The sequence below is a fragment of the Podarcis raffonei genome, chromosome 1 (genome assembly GCF_027172205.1).
Source record: "Podarcis raffonei isolate rPodRaf1 chromosome 1, rPodRaf1.pri, whole genome shotgun sequence".
NCBI classification, from domain to species: domain Eukaryota; kingdom Metazoa; phylum Chordata; class Lepidosauria; order Squamata; family Lacertidae; genus Podarcis; species Podarcis raffonei.
The window spans coordinates 45,926,047-45,945,481 of NC_070602.1; the positions used below are offsets into that span (position 1 = coordinate 45,926,047).

At 43.5% G+C, this 19,435-nt stretch overlaps 1 protein-coding gene across 7 annotated transcripts in view; it reads right to left on the reverse strand.

The window, feature by feature from the left end:
• Nucleotides 1-4,849: 4,849 nt before the first annotated feature.
• RGS6 (regulator of G protein signaling 6) overlaps nt 4,850-19,435 on the reverse strand; it is a 213,815-nt gene continuing 199,229 nt past the window's right edge. For 3 of the 7 annotated variants that reach the window (XM_053384428.1, XM_053384410.1, XM_053384445.1), the window contains one exon: nt 16,622-17,701. In XM_053384428.1, the coding sequence (XP_053240403.1) occupies nt 17,564-17,701 (138 nt within the window). In that variant the 3' untranslated portion in view covers nt 16,622-17,563. Of the gene's footprint in view, nt 7,056-16,621; nt 17,702-19,435 lie in introns of those variants that run through there. The other 4 variants (XR_008329955.1, XM_053384436.1, XM_053384419.1 and 1 more) reach the window with 3 other exon arrangements.

Consider the following 19,435-nt stretch of genomic DNA (forward strand, 5'->3'; position numbering starts at 1 on the left):
TTGGTACTGCTGGAGACCACTGCCTCCAGCAGCTCTTTGACCTGGTATAGTGAATGGCACATCCTGTTTCCCCCTAAATAAGAGCCATGTAGATGAGGCATGAGTGACACAGCTACGTCATAAAAGGTGGAGGTTTCACCTCTTTCAGAATAGGTGCCACAAGGCAAGGCTACCCAGCAGAGGGAATGGATGCTTTAAGAAGGGAGTCGAGCAGAGCACGACTGCTGAGCTTGGGTAACTGTGTCTCTGTAAAAGGTGTATGGAAAGCAGACCTTCCCGCATCTTTGACATCTGCAGCATCACTGGTCCAGATTGCTGGACGTGTTTGGAGTTATCCAAAGGATTTCATGGTTGCACTAACCTGCTACTTTCTGGGCGACTGAAACGGAAAGAGATTAGTCTTTTTGCTGCCAGCAGAATAACCGGCAGGAGTTCTGAGGGATGTGCTTGGAATCAAAGAGTGAGGCAAGGATAATGAAATCCTGCCCGGGATTGCAAAAGGCCAAAGGGGTAAATTTGAGTATCTACCATTTTAGCTGCTTGAAGAACTACACAATTACATAAAAACCCTTGTATTAAATATTTTACTCCCCCACCCGCCTTTTGTAATATTATATGCCTTTGTCTAACATCAACAGGATGCCCAAATCATGTTGATAGGAGCTGAATTACCTCCAGAAGGTAGGTGGAGAGCGCAGATGCTCTGCTGTGCAGGATGTGCTATCGCTGCACACATTTGCTCCTCTCTGCAGTCCAAAAGCAGCAGGCACGCCGCCCAGTTGCTTGGGGTGGGAGGCGCAGCTGTGTTTTGGTGCATTCCAGCTGGCCTGAGGCTCTCCTGCCTGAAGTAGCCAGAGGGTAAATTTTGTCTGCAAATTTCTGTGCCCGACGCTGACAGCCCCAATTGTTCACTGGCACCATTTTCCTCTGCACTGCTGGACCGGGAGGCTGTCAGCTCCAAGGTCGCTGCTAGGTAGCTCTGGCGCTTCCCGCAAAACTATGGGAGCAGCGTTTGGAGAAGAGCTAGACAACCCTGCGCAGAAAATCACAAAAGAAAAGCAAGCGGGGCAAAAAGCCCTTGAGCAACAATGTGAACAATAATACTGCCTGTGCTGTAGGGCTGGACCATTTCAGATCACAGGTGGGAGGAGTGCATGGCTGAACGCTCCCCCAAATAGAAAACTAGGATGCCAAGGAGAGGATTAGGCTAGAATGGTCTCCCTGGTGTATTAGCTTACCACAAGCAGAAATACTTTTGATGCAAGGAAACATTCAAATGTACAATCGACCACCTGCAGCCTGAATTGATGCAGTCCTAGAAGTCCTAAATTATTATTATTTTCTTGCTCTGCATCCTTGAAGAAGACTCTCCAAAGGTTTAATTTAAGCATTTTTTAAAAAAAATTTAATCAATTTAAGGGGGAGGGGGAGGTATTGTCTTGTTGTTGCTTTAATTATGTATATTGTGTTTTTATGCTGTGAACCGTCCCGAGATCTACAGATGAAGGGCAGTATACAAATTTAATCAATACATAAATAAATAATGAAAACACAAAGTCTAGTAAGCGATACCATTTTATATTGCCTCTTTCATTCTCCAATCAACAGGAAAGGCTAGATCAGACCAACAGGCCCGTCTAGAGTAGCACTCTCTCATCTGACTATGGCCAGGGAGACGCTCAGGGAAAGTCACAGAGGAGGGCACAAAACCATTATCCATTCCGGCTTGTTAGCCTCCAACATCTTGTGGTGCCAACAAAGCCATGTAGAGATTGATCATTAAAATTCCTTCCTGCTGAGAAGACAGTAATTAATCAGGGAACAGTGGCTGTATCCTCATTGTGGGGCAACTGGCCACTGGTTCAATCAGTTGATTTATATTGCAGTGAATCCCAGCTGTGATTCTGGTGATGCAGAGGAAGGGGACCGACCTGTGCGTACATTTCTCTCCTGAATGAGGGCAGAAATATGGTGCCCGAGCCGAAGAGTTATGAGGCCTCAACAGGATGCATTGCAGGAAGCATCCTGCGCCCAACCCCATTTTCTAGCTAGTTTATAATACCATGATTGGTAATTTACAGCTAATATTAGCATTGTTTTCTTCCAGGTTTTTTTTTTTTTGCGGGGAGGGAGGAGCATCTCTCTGGGAAAAACCAAGAGGCCGTAGAGCCATAAAAGGATGAGTCTTAAGGAAGCTCTACAGCAACTTTTACCAAAATGGTGCCTTCAGAATTTTTTGGCTACAACTCCCATCGGCCCGAGACACCATAGACATGCTTGTTATTTCTGATTGAAACTGTAGGCTCAAACCTCTGGAGGGTGCCACGTTGGTGAAAACTGCCCTATAACCCCAGTTGTCCACTTCCCTGCACACCCTAAAGGTACATACTGAAAAAAGCTGCCCAGCCTTTCAAGAGGAACTGTGAAGTCCCTGGTCAGGTTGTCTACTTTTAAGCAATGACCCGCCTTATTAAAAAGAAAAGTTTTGATACGGAAATGGAAACTGACCCATGTTCAACTGAACCTCAAAAACAAAAGGTTTCTTCCTTCAGCCTTGCATGCATGAATCGGTTTAAACTCAATCTGACATAAACTCAGTTGAGCACCTGCCCTTGCAACATCCCAAATGACAAGATGGCTAATCACAGAAAACAGGAGCATTGTGTGATGCTCAAGGTGATCTCACGGCAAGATGATGAAGCTTTCAGGGTTGAGCATCACATACAGCTTTCCATAATAGTGGCTTATTCCACGAAAGGCCATGCTGTTGCATAATGGGATGCATTACTCATGGGCACACAAGGCGACCAGAGCAATCTTGCAAAAGATGAGCCTATAAGCCTCCAACATGGGCAGACATGAAAGGTTCACCTTTTGGCCGCTGATATCTATTAGTTGATACTTTGATGAATGGAGTTCTGTCCTTCCTTCTTTAACTGGATGGAAGAAAATCTAGATAACTGTCTTCGGTTAAAACTCTCAATCAGAGACGAATTACACCATCATATAGGGCCCCCTTATGACTTGACACCACTTTACATATCACAGTATTTCATGATACCTGACAATTAAGGGATATATTAGAAGCTTTTTGTTGTTCTCTAGTTGAGTAACTTATCGCTACAATGATGTAGGACCATCTGCCAATGTGATTTTTGCCCTAGCTGGAATTTACCAAATTAATCTTACCAAAGTGCATTTAGCTTTTGTTGAGTTCCTGCAGATGTTATGCCTTAGCAGAACCCAAATCACCTAATATTTTGTGTGAGGGCACATCTAGTGGCCATTCTCTGCACCTGGTGCGACATAGAAGCACATTAGTTTCTCCCTCCGCATTCCACAGCCACTGTTTCAGGGGTTGCACTAAGGATACAGAAGCTTTGATAGACAAAATAAGATGATAAGGCATGTCTCTGAAAACAGCTTTGCGTAGAACATGGATGGGAATGTGGGGGCAGGATTTGCAAATTTACTGTGGGAATGGTGAAGTTTCTGGCACTCACCAGGCACATAAGAGCCCAGCTGTGATATCCAGTGGAATGTTTTGAAATAATAATATAGCATGAATATGCATGAGAAAGAATGGGAAATGGGGAAAGATCTAAGCTGAGGAAGGACTTGTGTCTAAATATCACTGTGGTTGAGGAGTGGGGAAGACAGATAAAGAGAGGATGTGGTTCAAAATAAATGGTTCAGATTTTTCAAATAGCAAATGTGTCTCATGCTTTGCCTTTTGCTTTAACAGAAATTTCATTAGAAAACAAACTATTACTAGACATATATCTCTCTACACAGAAGGCAGACATTTTGGTCACCAGTGTAGTGAAATCAGGATCAGATCACACTGAACTTTATTTATTGTGCTAGGAATGCTCTCCTACCTTGCGCTGAACCGAATATGCAGAATAAGCACATTTAAATGCCTAAACAACAGGTATTGCATAGCATAAGGCTCTCTTGACTGAATGTAGGGGGTGCTGCTCAGGTATGGGTGTGTGTGTGTGTGTGTGTGTGTGTGTGTGTGTGAGAGAGAGAGAGAGAGAGAGAGAGAGAGGGAGAGGGAGAAAGAGAGAAATATGAATATATGTGTGTTCTGTGTTTATGTGTAGTCTGTGTGTGAGAAAGATGCACTTGGTCAAAGAAAGAAAGAAAGAAAGAAAGAAAGAAAGAAAGAAAGAGGGAGGGTGGGGAGTTTGAATGGTATTGTCTATGAGGAAGGGAGAGAGATGTACTTTGGTAAAGAGAGGAGAAATGGGAGTGTGAAAAAAATCAGTATTGTATGAGCTCTACAATCAGGACCAGCATGAGGTTGCCCCAGGGGTGGTGTGGGGGCAAGTGGCAGCAAGTGCATTATGCCACAACCATGTCAGCCATTTTGAGTTATGCCATGCCCTAACAACAGCAGTTTTGTGACTGGCACCCACAACATTCTCTCAGGATTTGAAATGTGCTCCTGGTCCAAAAAGGTTGGCTTCTCTTGTTCTAAGTGGTTCTTCCTTTGTTTCCCCTCAGATTCCATCTTCCTCTCTACCCTTTATTGTCCCACTTGTCGATAAATTTAGATTGTACACTCTGTACACTCCTTGGGGCACTGTTATTTTGCAATGTGCTGTGTACTGGATCCATCTTGTAAACTTGTCCATCTAAGAATCCATCTTGTAAACTTGTCCATCTAAGAATCCATCTTGTAAACTTGTCCATCTAAGAACCAGTAGCGCAATGTCTGACAAAAAATTACCCACATTGCCTTTTTGTACCAAAAGGCGGACAGGAATGTTTTCCCCACCACACTAAGAATTCATGATTAGAGATATATCCATCTACTGCCAAGAAAAGAGCTTAATGTGCATTTAAAGTGGAAAGAAGATTTTTATGAATATAGGTATTATGAAATATTTTTAACACAAAAATATCAACACTACATAGACTATCCTTCCTCAGCCTTAGGTCCCCAGATGTTATTGAACCAGATGTCTCAGCACTGGCCACACTGCTTGGGGATGATGGGAGTTGGAGTCCAACAACAGACAGAGACCAAGTATTGGAGAAGACTGCTTTAGATCATCATTATGATGCTAAGCAGATCCAAATCAGATTGAACTTGTTTTAGTTTACACTTAAAGTAGTACTTTGTCTCCTTTTACTACTTTTTTTTAGCTAGTTCCCCTGTGCTCCCATTTCTCAGAGCATTGAGAACAATTCTGGGAAATCAGCCATATTATTTCCATACCTAGCTGAGTTATCACACAGTTTCAAGCCATCCTCACTTATTGCCACATTGTGAGAGACGTTCAAATGCCATTACATTGAGCAAAAAGCCATTCACCTCCAAGCCAAAGTGTTGTAGACTGATTTCTCCCTTTCTCTACAAAAGAGACTTATTTGCGACTTAGTTGTCCAGGAATGAATAAATAACCCTAACATGGTCTTTTTCTCCCTACAAGCGCAGGGAGATGTCTCGAATTCTCCCATCAGCTTGGTTTACTCTGTGTGACTAAATCGTGAGACAGACAAAATGGGAAGAAGTATGCAGAAAGTGCAACCACACAACAAAGACAAGACTTCTTTCCCAACCCAGTATCACCTCTTCAAATATGGTGTTTTTACAGAATGTGTGCATAAAGCAGGCCAGCACAACTTGTGATACAACAAACTTGAATGCAGCCCACTGGCCGTGTGCAACAGATAGTGAGGGGTTCAGAAAACCATCCATGTTTGCTGCCTTCCTGGAACTGCAAAGCAACAACAGACAGACTGCCAAACACTTGGCAGGCCACCCTATAAGCTTGGGCTACACAAGCTGTGCAGGCCTGGCATAACATTTTGATCATATCGCCCAAGAAGCAGGGCCAACATTTTTTACTTGTGCAAAATGCAAAGCAACTCTACTGAAATCAGATCCCTCACAGGAAGCTTAAGAGTCTGGCTTTATGGACCAAATCCTGAGCTGGCAGTCAGTAGCTTTGCCCCTTTCTATGCAGCTGAGGACCCCAAAATATATTTTTGGACGGATATTACTGACAGTGAGTGAAGAAGCTAAAAAGCACTTTTAAAACCATTATTTAAAAAGTGGATGATAATATGTCTACTATCTCATCGTGATAAAACTGAATTCTTCCTCCCATCCTTAGGGAACTTTCAATTATTATTTTACTGGACCCGAACGGTTGTATGAAAGGGGACATGTCGCAAGATCAGCAAGAGCTCTTTCTGTGGCTAGGGAGTAAAGGTATTTTGGACCACCCTTTCCTCTTGCTCTAATTCCCCTTTGCCTACTTTAATCTGCATTTCCAATCAAGAATGGCAACACCTGTATTGCGTACTATTCTCTCAGGCGGAGAAAAAAACCTCTTCAGGTTTCGCAAAGGATTCCAGATCTGAGAAGTTACTGTCAAGTCAGCAATAGCCATTATCCATGGCTAGGGAGAATTAATGCCAGGGCTACCAAGATATGCAGAAGATGGATATTTTTGCCTGTACACATGCAGCAGCAGCAGCAGCAGCAGCAGCAAGAGGAGATATGAGTGTGAGAAAGTGCCTGCATTACAAATACGGATCTTAACCAAATCTTTATCAAGATTTCTCTTAGGGCCCCTACATTAAATGACACCCACAGTCAGTCCCCCCAACCATCTCTGCCTAAGTTGGCATCCTGCATACAGCAAGTTGTGCTCCTCTGAAATCAAGCGAGAAACAGAGAATTATCTTGATTGAACTCAGTGCATTACAAAGCTGTACAAGTAGAAAAGTGTTGATGTAAACTATGAAAAGAGGAACCTCCGGGTGGGCCAGGCTCTCCCTCGTGGTTTCCTTCGCCTTCCCTGTGCTCCCTTCCGTCTCTTTCTCTTCCCATCTCGTTTGCACTCCCAGCCGTACACACACACACAGACACGCACACACACAGTGACCCATTTGCCCCCAAATGATATTTCCGCCGTGGAGGAGGTTGAGTGAGTGCAGCTGTCCTTCGGAGATGCCAGCGACCGCTTGCTGAGACGATGCTGTCAAGAAGATTGCATCAAGCCTGTGAGGCGCTTGCCTGCCAGCGACTTCCCCTGGAGGAACAAACAAAAGGGGGGGAGAGGGAAGAAAGCCAAGGATGTGAATATATCCCAGTTACTCGGGAAAACAGGCCAGATTGTTCAGTGATGGGGAGGTCAGCACAGTGACCAGACAGGAAGAAGGAAAGGCAGTGATAGTTCAGCAGCCTCCTTCATCAACCTAGAGCCCATCAGATGTTTTGAACCAAAACTCCCATCAGCCCCACCTAGCAAGGCCATGGTGACCTCATGTTTGGGACTACATCTCCCATCGGTTCCAGCCAGATGGCCATGCTGGCTGGGCCTGATAGAAGCTGTAGATCAGGATGGCACCAGATGGGCTGTATGGGGATAAGGAGGACACCTTTCTTATACTGTGGCTCTTTCAGGTGATAAAAACCCCAGGTGCCCAACTTGCTGATTCAGCACACTTCAAATAGTTTCAAGGACGGCTGGAGAGCTGGTCGCTGAGCACATCCCAGCTGGTAGAGCAGGCTAGGTAAGCATAATTAATCCCACCACATCTTTTCCCTGCCAAAGGGTCCTACTTGGCTGCAAAATAAGCCTCCTGTTTAATCCTGGCTTTGTTGTACTCATGCGGCAAAGAGTCCTGCCATACACTTACAAATACATTAGAACTGTTCTCAGCTTTGCCCAGACGCTCAGGGCAATCTGGTTGTGCCTGTAAGTGTGCGAGTGTGTTTTTGCATCGTTTGAAATGGCAAGTGTATAATGTTTCACAAAAATCCAAGGCTATTTTGCTGAGCAGCACCATATTGATCTAATTGGTGGCTGCTTAAGCCACAAGCAAAAAGATGTTTATATTTACCAGTAACCTTTATTGGCAACTGTTAGTCCTTCCCTTGGTTGAGAAGAGATACTCTTTCCAACCTACTGATGTTGAAATTCCTCTTTTCTCTGAATTCCTTGATTCAATAAGCTTATGCCCAATTTATATTACATTTGCATCCCAATCCTGCATACACAGATACTGGCCAAGCCCCAACTGGAAGGTAAACCAAGCCCTTTCATACCAATCTTAACGGCAGTTGCAAGTACCCCACATGTTCAAAATTTATGAACAGTTGACATTTGGAATTACGTGATAGATGCAACTTTAAAGCTGCATGATCGTGTAATTCCACAACGAGTACCTACCTGGGCATCCACATAAAATTCCAGAGTTATCTCAAGGCATTCTTCCCAGAGCTACTATTCTGAGGTTGTAATGCAAATTACGGCTGTTTCTTTTATTTTTTTAGCTTTGTTTTTGTTTATGCAGCCAGTGGTGCATGCAAAATAACAGAATGTGTGCCAACAGAATGCAACAGATTTCTCAGAATACAGTAGGTAATGTTCACCCTGATCAGAAAAATCCATAACATGCTTTGGTTTAACTCATAGTCTTCTTTTCTTCATTTGCTTGCAATCACTAGATCTATTTGCGAACTGAATGTGGAAGTTCTGCCCACAGCTATCTGTGTGGACCAACGTACTGTTGTTTGGAGGGCACACAAAATTTCCCCTCCTCCTGAACTTCTTGCACCCATTTGAAGCTGAGAAAGGCTTCTCATGGGCCTAGCCAAGGGAAGGCAGGGAGGGGGGGCACCTGCCCCTCCCAATCAAGTAAATAAATAAAAATAACTGACTAATCACATCTCAGATAGCTCAGTTCTGCCCCCCCAATATAAATCCTAGCTACTCCCATGTGGCTTTTGCCTCTCTAACAGAACAATTAGTTGTGCGCTGCCCCAGAAATAAATCCCAATGTGTTCAATAGAGTTCACTCACAGGTAAATAGAGGATTGCAACTACAGTGGTACCTCGCAAGACGAAATTAATTCGTTCTGCGAGTTTTTTCATCTTGCGAATTTTTCGTCTTGCGAAGCACGGAACTGCACCTCTTCAAGCAATGCACCCGGTTTTAAGAAAAAGGAAACAAACTTGCAAGACGTTTTCGTCTTGCGAAGCAAGCCCATAGGGAAATTCGTCTTGCGAAGCAACTCAAAAAACGTAAAACTCTTTCGTCTTGTGAGTTTTTCGTCTTACGAGGCATTCGTCTTGCGAGGTACCACTGTATAGTTTCTGGGGAACTATCAAAAAGAGGGAGGAGGCATCCATGATTTCAACTCTGCCACTATTTATAAATTTCCTTTATCCAGACACCTCTGGTTGGTTACCCATCTAAATGAAGAGTAGATTCTGTGATGTCCTCCAGAGGTTGTTGGATTATAACTTCCATCATCCATGGTGCTTGGGTGTTGCAATCCAACAACATCTAGAGGGCTATTGGCTATTCCTAATCTAAATGGATCTGTCTGGATTATAACTAACAAGCAAGCAAGCAAGCAAGCAAGCAAGCAAGCAAGCTAGCAAGCAAGCAAGCAAACAAACACCTAATCTGTGTACATGTAGGAGCACTCTATGGCAGAGGCCTCCCTGATGTTGTCCATGCCCTGTCTGATAAAGTTGTCTTTAGACACCTGGAATGGTCATCCTCTCCTGACCATGATTCCAGTACCATTGTTCTTTTCAGCGTCCTGAAGGAAGCTGAAGGTAGGTCTGCCAGGGCTGACTTTATCCCTAGAGAGTCTCTGGCTCCTGGCTTTGGATTTCATAAAAGGGCAGCAAATTATAAGCTATTTTATTATTGTTGTGTTTTTGCTCCCAGGGAGAGGCACCTGTATAATTTTCTGCCCCAGTTGTCAAAATATTTAGGCCTTCAGTACTATCCGCCTTGACTTTTGAGGAAAGTGGAGCCAATTCCCACTCTGCCTCTGGTAGGAATATTTTGGGGGCTTTCTCTGAGGACGAGATGAGCAACTGACTTGCCCTTCCTTCCCAGGAGCTAGATTGCAGGGTTTAAAAAGCACAGTTGTGTGGTGCCTCTAATCATAAGGGGAATGCTGTTCCTGAAACCTCCAGATATTCATAGAAATGGGTACTCACAGAAGAGGCAGAAATGAGAAAAGGAACAATCTCATTTATTAGTTAACTTCTCAAAGACTGAACTGTCTCAACGGTGCTTAGCACAGCATCAAAGTTAAACTGAAGGTCAAAGGTAGAGCAGAAGTGTCTTCTGTAATACGGAGACTAATTTAGCCCCTTTTGGAACATTAACTTCAGCATTACCATCTCCCTGCTTCCTCTTATTTCTAAGCAGCTGCAGCAGCAGGGTGGTAACATTGAGCTCAACTGTGTTGGCAAGATGTAGGGGATTTGCTTCCCCATATGACTACAGGCCTCAATGGAGGAAGCTTTCAAAGAGTTGTTACATGACTATTGGCAGCCTCAGTCTTTGTGTGTCAGGCAGGATACTGGACTTTGAAATCCTGGAATAGCGACTTGACTTTCTGAAAGCAGCTGTGAGCTATGTGCCTCCCTCCTTGCCCTAAGTTTTATTTTATTTGTTTTTTAAAATTATATCCTGTTTTAAAAAAATTATCTCAAAATGGCTCTCAAATATGCACCACGCAGAATAAAAAACTTATATTAAACCCCCAGAAATTTCAAATGACCGAACAGATTTAATTTCTTGTGATCAGCTGACTCGTCCACAGTCTCACGCACTGGTAGTGTCTATCCACTGGGTCTTATATTTGGCGAGGGGAATCAGAGTGCCATCCTATAATACTTCAAACTCCAATTGCCAACATGAATTACTCAGCCCGTTGAAAGGAAGCATGGTATAGCCACTAAAAGGAACCAGTGACAAGCCCAAACTCTTAGAGGACCTAAACTCATGCACACAAGCACGAGTGGACAGCGAACTACCACGAAGGCAAGCTCCACATCCATGAACATCCATAATTTGATAAATGCCTATCATGTCACCATGAGCATGTGTAAAATTAAGATTCCCCCCCCCCCTGGCATGCATAGATTTATACTTGTTTTCACTGAATTGCATTTGCCATTTTACCACCCATTGACTCAGTTTGGAGAGGTCCTTTCGGAGCTCTTCACAATATATATTAATTTTCATGACTCGTTAAATAGTACAGGTCTCATGACCAATCCTTGTGGGGGATTCCACTTTCTACATCCCTGGACTGGGAAAACTGTCCATTTATTCCTGCTCTCTGCTTCCTGCTACTTAACCACTTCTGATCCACAAGAGGAACTCTTCCAACACTGCTATTCTTCAATACCCTGGGAAATGGCTGTGAGGGGCATGATGACCCTTAACATCTCCTCAGGCAGGAGGCCACATAGCAACTTGCATTGACAGCACACGATGTCTCCTGTACTTCAACCAGAGCTATGGAGAGCAAAAGTCTTATAACTCCCCCCCCCCCGATTGATCAACTCTACTCACACTGAATATTAGATTCCTCTCAGCTACCCAGAAGGCACCCAGCCTCTTGAGACTGTAAACTTTTCCCACAATGACAATACAGGGAAATAAAGAGGCTGTGTTTCTGGGGGCTTATACCTGCAGCTACAATATTCCTTAATTCAGGCCATGTGGTGCATTGGGCCTCTCAGAATCTGCACTGACAACAAATCCTAAAAAACACAGGGCATGCATAACCATTTCTTATTGAACCAGGATTTTTCATAGGACACCCCCAAAATCTCCATGTGTTTTCAATGCATAATTCTTTTAAAGATCTTAAGGACCATATCCTTTTATAAACAGCCTTTTATTAGCATTTGCTGGAGGAGAAATGATACACACACCATAAACATAAGAAGGGTAACATAAATTAGGAAAAGAAACAAAGTTAAATGCTCAAGTAAGTTTTTTTTTAAAAAGCAACAGTAAAGAAAAGTAATGTCAAGAGAACATAAAATCTACACAGATAAATTCACATGAAAAGAGATCAAAAGAAGAATCGATTTAGCATGCATATAACAAATAATGGGTAACAACATAAAAATGAAGCCTTATATAGATTCTCTTTCTTAAAAAGTCAAAAGCATATGTCTTGAATACTATTTCCAGGGAAATTACACGTTTACCTAGATGAAGAATCACAATCTGGATGTACAGATGTCAACTCACTAAGTACAGGCATGTCACACTTACCCTACTGGCGCCCGGAGATTGCATAGTAACTATCTGACTGCCTGATCCTTTCATTTCCAGCTGCATCTAACTGCTCTTGCTATAAGAAGATAAATTTTCTGATGGTGTACATGCACAGTCACTATGGCAATGACTGTATGTCAGGAATGGCTAACCTGCGGCCCTCCACATTTTGAATGAAAACTGTCCCCCAGCCAGCAAGACCAATGGCTGTCAAGAGATGATAGGATCATAACTCCAACATCTGGAGTGCCACAGGTTAGCCACCCCTGCTACCTGGAGTGCTGCCTACCAAGCATGCAGACACAGCTGTCCCCTCTCCCATTGAAAAACAGCCTCTTTGTGTGTCCTTCCTTAAGGGCATATTAGTATTACAGATGTACTTGCAGGCGTGATGAAGAACATCCAACTTACTTGTGCAATGTAAACACTGCTACAAGAGACTAAAACTGTGCCAGCTTCACATCTTCCCCCCTTTCTTGTAGTGTCCTGATGAAAATCACACATCGTGCTTATCTAGAGGGGTTACAAAGATCAGGCACAGAGAGACACACAGCAGCGCGGTCGCAACATCCAAGTACACCTCAGCTCCTAACTTTTGCATGCAAGACCTCAGTGAAACATTAAGTCTGTTGCAGTAAGGGGTGGATGGATGAACCTATCAGTTTGGGTTTCCCCTCAGTTTCTCATTTCCCCAATCTTCAGCTCACCACCTTCCTGCATCACTTTGCAAATGCTTCTGCCATTGTTTTAGTGTGTATTTCTCCTAATATAACAGTTTTGTATGCAGTTTTCCTCCTGAATTGTAGGACTGTGGAGCAGGGGCACTGGCTCCTAGGGACCGGGCCCTTCTGGCCTCCCCCTATATTTTGAGGAGTGGAGCCAGGGCCCGCCAATCACCAAATGTGGCATGCCTGGAGCAGCCGGCTTCTTCTTTCTCCTTCTCCTGCCGCAGAGGGGAAGGAGGGTTGAAGCTGCTGATGGTGCCAAGAGGAGTCAGAGGAGGAGCTGCCAGCCATTGAGTCATGTGGCCACTGCATTTGGCTCCGCCCCTGGCTCCTCCCAAAGTCCTGAAGTCATGCGCATGACATCACATGTGGAATTTTAACCCCCCTCCCCCGCCACTGCCCTCACAAGTTTGGGGATACATTTCCCAGCACCTCCTGCCATGACCTAGAAGGTGGGAAAGCAGAGAAAGACAGAAAAAGGACTGCAGCCTGAGAGCAGCTCTGTGGGGCCTGGGGAAGCCCCAGTGGGGACTTGGAGACGAATAAGAGTCAGTCTAGTGATTTGGAAACAGGTAGCCCTGGGATTGTTGCTAGGCAAGGTAGTTCTGTGGGAAAGACCCTGAGAAGAAGGCCAAACACAGTCTTGAAACTGTGCAGGTCTCCTGTTGGCCGGTAAATGTAGAAGCCTGCGCTGTTGTACTTTGGGCCCAGATCTTTTGTGACACCCCAAGGAAGCTGCAGTTTTCCTTGTTTCCCCAGCTCCTGCTCCACCACCCCAATTAAATGAACTGCTGTGTGTTAACTGCATGTCAGGTGTGATTGCTCAAACTCACCAGGGTCAGTAAAGAGAATATTAATACTAAAGTGCCTTCAGCACTTTCCTCCAGTCCTGATTATATGCACCCACTACTGATTTGAAAATCCATTACACTGCATATATAAAATAACAGAAAAACTGAAAGACACCATTTAGTACATTCCTTTTTGCATTCAAAGCAATCGAGTGTACATGAGTCTGTTTCATGCCGTTTGGGAAGCTTTCCTAGTGAGCAAACATTCAAAGCCTTTCTTAGGAGCCAGCAATGGTTCTTAAACAAGATAGAGCTATTAGTTTTAAATGCCCTTCAGCCATGGTGAGGCGCTGGCAGTGGTTCATTAGAAAAGAAAAGCTAATCCTTGCAAAATGTGTTTTGGCTGTAGGAGGCATTTGTCCCTTCAACATGCAGGATCAGAGAGAAAAAGTAACAAACCTCACATATTCTGTGTAGGAGAGACAAGACTCTGGGCAGTATCCCAGTCCAGAGTGACTGACATCTGAACTAAGGACTCGGGCACCATTTCCTGGGGTCCTCAGTGCATGGGATGCCGAAACAGCTTCTCAGAGAAGCCTCCAGTGGGATTTCCCCAGTGTTGCCATTGCCCCCCAGCCAGTGAAGTGGGATGGGTTTGCAAGGCAGGATACACTGCCATCACGGGTCAATCAAAGGGCAATTATCAAGGAGGAAAGAGGAAAGAGATGGTCCATCTTAGTCTTGGAGGAAAAAAAAGGTAAGGAGGGGAGATGAGAGTGGTGCAGAAAATTATGCATGGTACAAAGAACATGGATAGGGAGTCCCCCCCCCCCCAGTAATACTACAACATGAGGTCATCCAATTAACATGAATGCTAGAAGATTCAGGATAGACAATAGGATAAACTTCACATCCTGTTCAAGGGCTTCCTGTAGGCTTTTGATGGCCACTGTGGGCAATGGGATTCTGGACCAGGTAGGTCTTTGTTCTGATTTAGCATCTATGTTTTTAATGTCATAGTCACTACAGTACCAACCGAGCTTAGGAAAAAAAAATACTCTTTTTCTCTGTGTGTGCATGAAAAGCAGTTTGGTTTCTGGAACCCATTTCTGAATCTGCTTCTTTGCTGCTGTGCAGAAAGGCTGTGGTGGAAATCGAAGATGCATTAAAAGCTAGCTGAAGAAAGAAAAGGCAAGAATCCAAAGGGTCACCTGCCTGAACCACGGACCTTCCACACTAAAGACGTTCCACACTAAAGTTCAGAAGACTTCTATTAAGAGACAGACAGCCAAGCTCAAATCTCATGGAACAGGTTCGTTGTGGCCATTTCTACTCGTTTCTTTTGAACACTGTTATCCACTGAAGCTGAGATTTGAAGGGGAAGACAGACATATATTTTCTCCGTCAAGGGTAGGAACAACTTCAGGGTATGTGTGATTTTTCAGCAGGAAAGCAGAAGTCACATTCTTCCCATACCAACCTTTCCCTTCAAATGGCAACCTCAGTGGCTGCATGACACAAAAGGTGGTGGGATGTGAGGGAGAGCATTTTTTTTTTTAAAAAAGGAAGGACATATATTGTGTAGTTCTGTCCTCAGTAGAAATAAAAAGGGAGGGAATGTAAACAATTAAAGGAGAAGCAAAAGCAAGTAGGGAGCCTTATCCATTATTCTACAACTGAGATGGAAACCTTGTTAGACAGCCAGCATGGCTGATGGTTAGGGAAGATGGGAAGATGTAGACCAGCAACATCTGGGGGGCCACAGCTTCCCCCTCCCTGTTTCACATGGTGGCATTTGTAATTAGAAAGCAATTAGGGCAGCTAATTTAGGGAAGCTTTTAATGTTTCATGTATTACAGTATTTTAATATTTTTCTGGAAGCTGCCCAGAGTGGCTGGGGAAGCCCAGCCAGATGGGCGGGGTATAAATAATAAATTATTATTATTATTATTATTATTATTATTATTATTATTATTAGGACTAAGCTGGAGCTGCTTGCCTTATTCATGCTTCCAAAAGTGTATTGAAAAGTGTTTTCCATGTTTTGGTGTGTTCTTCTCAGGACTATTTCTTCGTTGTCTTTACTGCCGTCAGCTTCATTTGCCCCAAGCTGCCATTTAATCTGACTGGCCTTGGGGACCCCTTTGAGGTCAGCAATGATTTTGTGGTGCTGCCTAAGCACATCCTGGATAGGTGCAAACAAGGCCACATACTGTACATCTCCACAGCCAACAGGCTGAGCAGCCATGTGGGCAAATGAGGGAGAGGATCGTGAAGGCAAGTTAGAAGGCAGAAGCCCACTAGGGCACCAAAGAGAACCAAAGGAGTACAAATGTTTTTCGTTATCGTTCAGCTGCATCATCTTTGCTAATTTCAAGGGAAATCTGGCAATGAAAGAACACAGCTGTAACTGTAATGGCTATCAAATCAGAAAATTATTTCCCCCTATTTAGCTCACAGCTAAATATTTTTCCTGTATGGAGAGTAATGACTTACAAGATGTTTCTTCAATGGCTTTGGGTGGTTGATTACTAGCAAGGACACACGTCACTTGCTTGCAAGGGGACTGGGAAGTGAGGCAGCTAGGATGCAGATAGTGGAGATAAAATTCCTCTGAGTATCTCTGCAACTGGCTGGTGGGTTTTCAAGGCCTGCTATTTGCTTTTGGGAAACGGAAGCTGGTTTATAGGCTTGCTCTAGCTGTCTGGGTGTTTGTCTCCTTCCTCCACAGTCAGATGGTGTATTTGTAAATAAACACATAGTTCAGAAATCGACAATCACCTCCAGCATTCTCTCCCTTCTAAAGAATACGATCCTACAGCAGCTGTCCCTGGAACTTTCTACTGTTTGGGGAAATGGGAAACAGTATGTGTAGCCTAAATTGAAAACAGATGTGGGGTTGCTGTTAAGTCCTCTGTGATTCATAATGTGGCGAGGACTTCTCCATAGAATAATATCCAGGCAGTGAAATTGTGGAACAGCAATAGGAACTTGGCACAGGTTCCCACTTTGCTTCTTTTTCAAGAAGCCCATGTGGTCAAAAAAGTTAAAAGGAAATTAGTGGTTGCTGGTATGAATGAAAGAAGCTTCAGACTTGACCTCAAGATCCACCTCTGATCCACCTAAGGTCTTCCACTTAGGTGACTGAAAAGAGAAGATTTAGTAGCCTCTAGCTTAGATGCCTTTGGAAGGGGATTACATGGAGGATAAGTTTGTCATTGGCTACTAGTCATGATGGCTGTATGCTACATCCAGGATCAGAGGCAAGCATGAGTATCTGTTTCTGGGGAATGACAGCAGGAGAGGGCTATCACGCTCAGAAGCTTGTGGTTGGTCACAGAATGTTGGACAAGATAGGCCTTTGTTGGATCCTGCAGGGCTCTTCTTATGGTTCTCATGAATGGTTGAGGAAATGTTATACATTCTATTCTACAGCCAGGTTCAAAGAGCAGCTTAAGCTCACACTTTTGCTAGTCTGGATTTATTTTGTCCTCTTCTTCTTCTTTGAATTGCCAACCACTAAAGGCACATCACAAATTACTTTTAAAGCTCTCTTCCGTTTCAAAAGCAATTTGTCATGTGCTGCTGCATGAGGAAAAAGTACTTTTTAATGAAATACTATCAGGCTCATGGAACTAGTCTCACACATCTTTGCATAGGATAGCTGACATTATTCAATCATAGCTGACCATTCCAAGATATTTTAGAGGCCCATGTTAGATCAACAGAACTGTAATGGATTTTTGAGCCTGAGTTCAGAATCTGCATGCGCTTTTATGAATGAAAATTGTAAGTTGTCCTTTATTGGGCAACTGGTTTGAAACAAGTTCATTAAACATCTCTTAAACCTAGAGCCTTGTGGAGAGCATTCTGCTTACGTTAGACTGGGGTACCTTCACTGGCCGAAATCTGCATATCATGAAATTCTACCTTTTTATTGTACAGGAGTAAACTACACAGGAGGTGTAAAATTTAATAAAATAATTTCTGAAATAAAAGAAAATGCTGAAGAGAAGGTGGGGAAAAGAAAGAAAAGCAAAAGCAAAATGAACTTACCACGCTGCGAGTGAACTTTTCTAGAGAAGTTCTACGACCTTGCTCATTCTCGGGCTTTAGAAGGGGAAAAAAAAGTTAGGAAGGAAAAACTACTGAAAAAGAAAAGAAAGAAAAAAAAAAGAATCCCTTCAGCTTAAATTTTGATCTAAAAACATTAGCAAAAGAAAAGAAGAAAGATAAAACATCTCAAAACATGGCAGCTACAATTTGCAAGAGCAAAGCAACTAACTTTTGTATTGTAATATTGTGGTAGCTTCTCCCATTGGGAAGTATCCTGTGCTCCGTGCTTAAAATGCGGCTCTGGAGGTAGCTCTAGTCCAAACTTACATAGCTCAAGAGAAAGATACGTAATGATGCATTCTGCATCTGTCTTTTCAATAATTCAATCAATCAATCCCTGAGCTTTCCCTTCTGTGGTTCAGGATAGAGCCTAAACTTTCCCAATCAGCACACGGTGGTCTCCTACCATTCAGGATAGGCTAATTGGTTTTATAAAATGAACCAATATGGTACTAAAAACAGTCATTGCCCCTATCCAACATGAAGGAGCCACCCATGGAAACACACTTGCTCTCCTCACCCCTGAATGTTGGATGTGTCTTTTAATTTGAATGGTGATGCATTGCCTTACGGGACCATGAACCACTTGTGACTGGATCAGGGCCAGTATCATTCAAGACTGACCTACTTATAGCTTTATTATCCTGTTGTATAGCTCTACACACAGGTGAGACGCAACATATACAATGGCTAGAGCACAGTGGTTTTTAGACTGTGCTATGAGGAACCCTAGGGTTCCTTGTAGGTTTATCAGGAATCTCTTAAGTGAGAAGGACAGTAATGGCAGGCAAGTTTCCATAATAAACAGGACTGTCCACCACCAATTTATTTTATCCTAAAATATGCAGATGCAAGAGAGCAAGGATGAGACCAGGGCCAACCCTGCCATTAGACAGCAAATGTGGGGGGTAGCGGATGGAGAGCAGCAGCAAGATGTTGGGAGACAGAGCTGGCTTGCCCTGCTGTCCTCAGGTGTGTTGGGTTGAAGTCATCCCATTGCCAGTGTTGGTAGAAAGTCTCAGCCACCAAGATTGGCCAGCTTCTGTACATGGCTTTGGGGGCAGGGGGAGGCACCAAGATGAGACTATGATGTGGTGGTGGTGGTTGTTGTTGAAAAAACAAATTAATTATCTGCTAGAGCATATAAATAATATAATTTCATCATAACAAGAAAGCGACCAACATTTTGGGTATGCTGCTGTTCTCCAAAGTAATGTGATTCATTTGGCATAGGACAAATCCTAGGAACTATGAAAGAAGAGGTAATTTTGCTAGCAAGCCTGCCATTTTGTTGAATAAAGATATTAAATGGTGGTGGTGGGGAACAATCAGCACATCATCGGGGGGGGGGGGGAGAACTACCTTACCTCCAGTTCACTTGTGGTTGGGAAGTAACAGAGACATGGGATTATGAATGTGTTTGGTGGTTTTATTAAATCTGCACTTTCTTCTAAAATGAAGTGTCAAGAAATCAGAGAAAAGCAGCAGACCTGCCACCCTTCTAAGCAAAGGAAGAAAGGGAAATCCTTTCTAGCAAAAGGACACTTTTGCTGAAGGGAGTTAGGAACATTGGGAAGTTACCTAAAGAGCAGGGTTTTGCATAATGGTACTAAACTGCTTTGCAAGTGAATGTTTCTGTAATGGAAAACTTCCTGTCAGATGGTGCTGCATGGGGGTGTGGAAGGGAGAAGAGTGATGGCAAAGGGTCAAGTTCTTTGGAGAACTCTC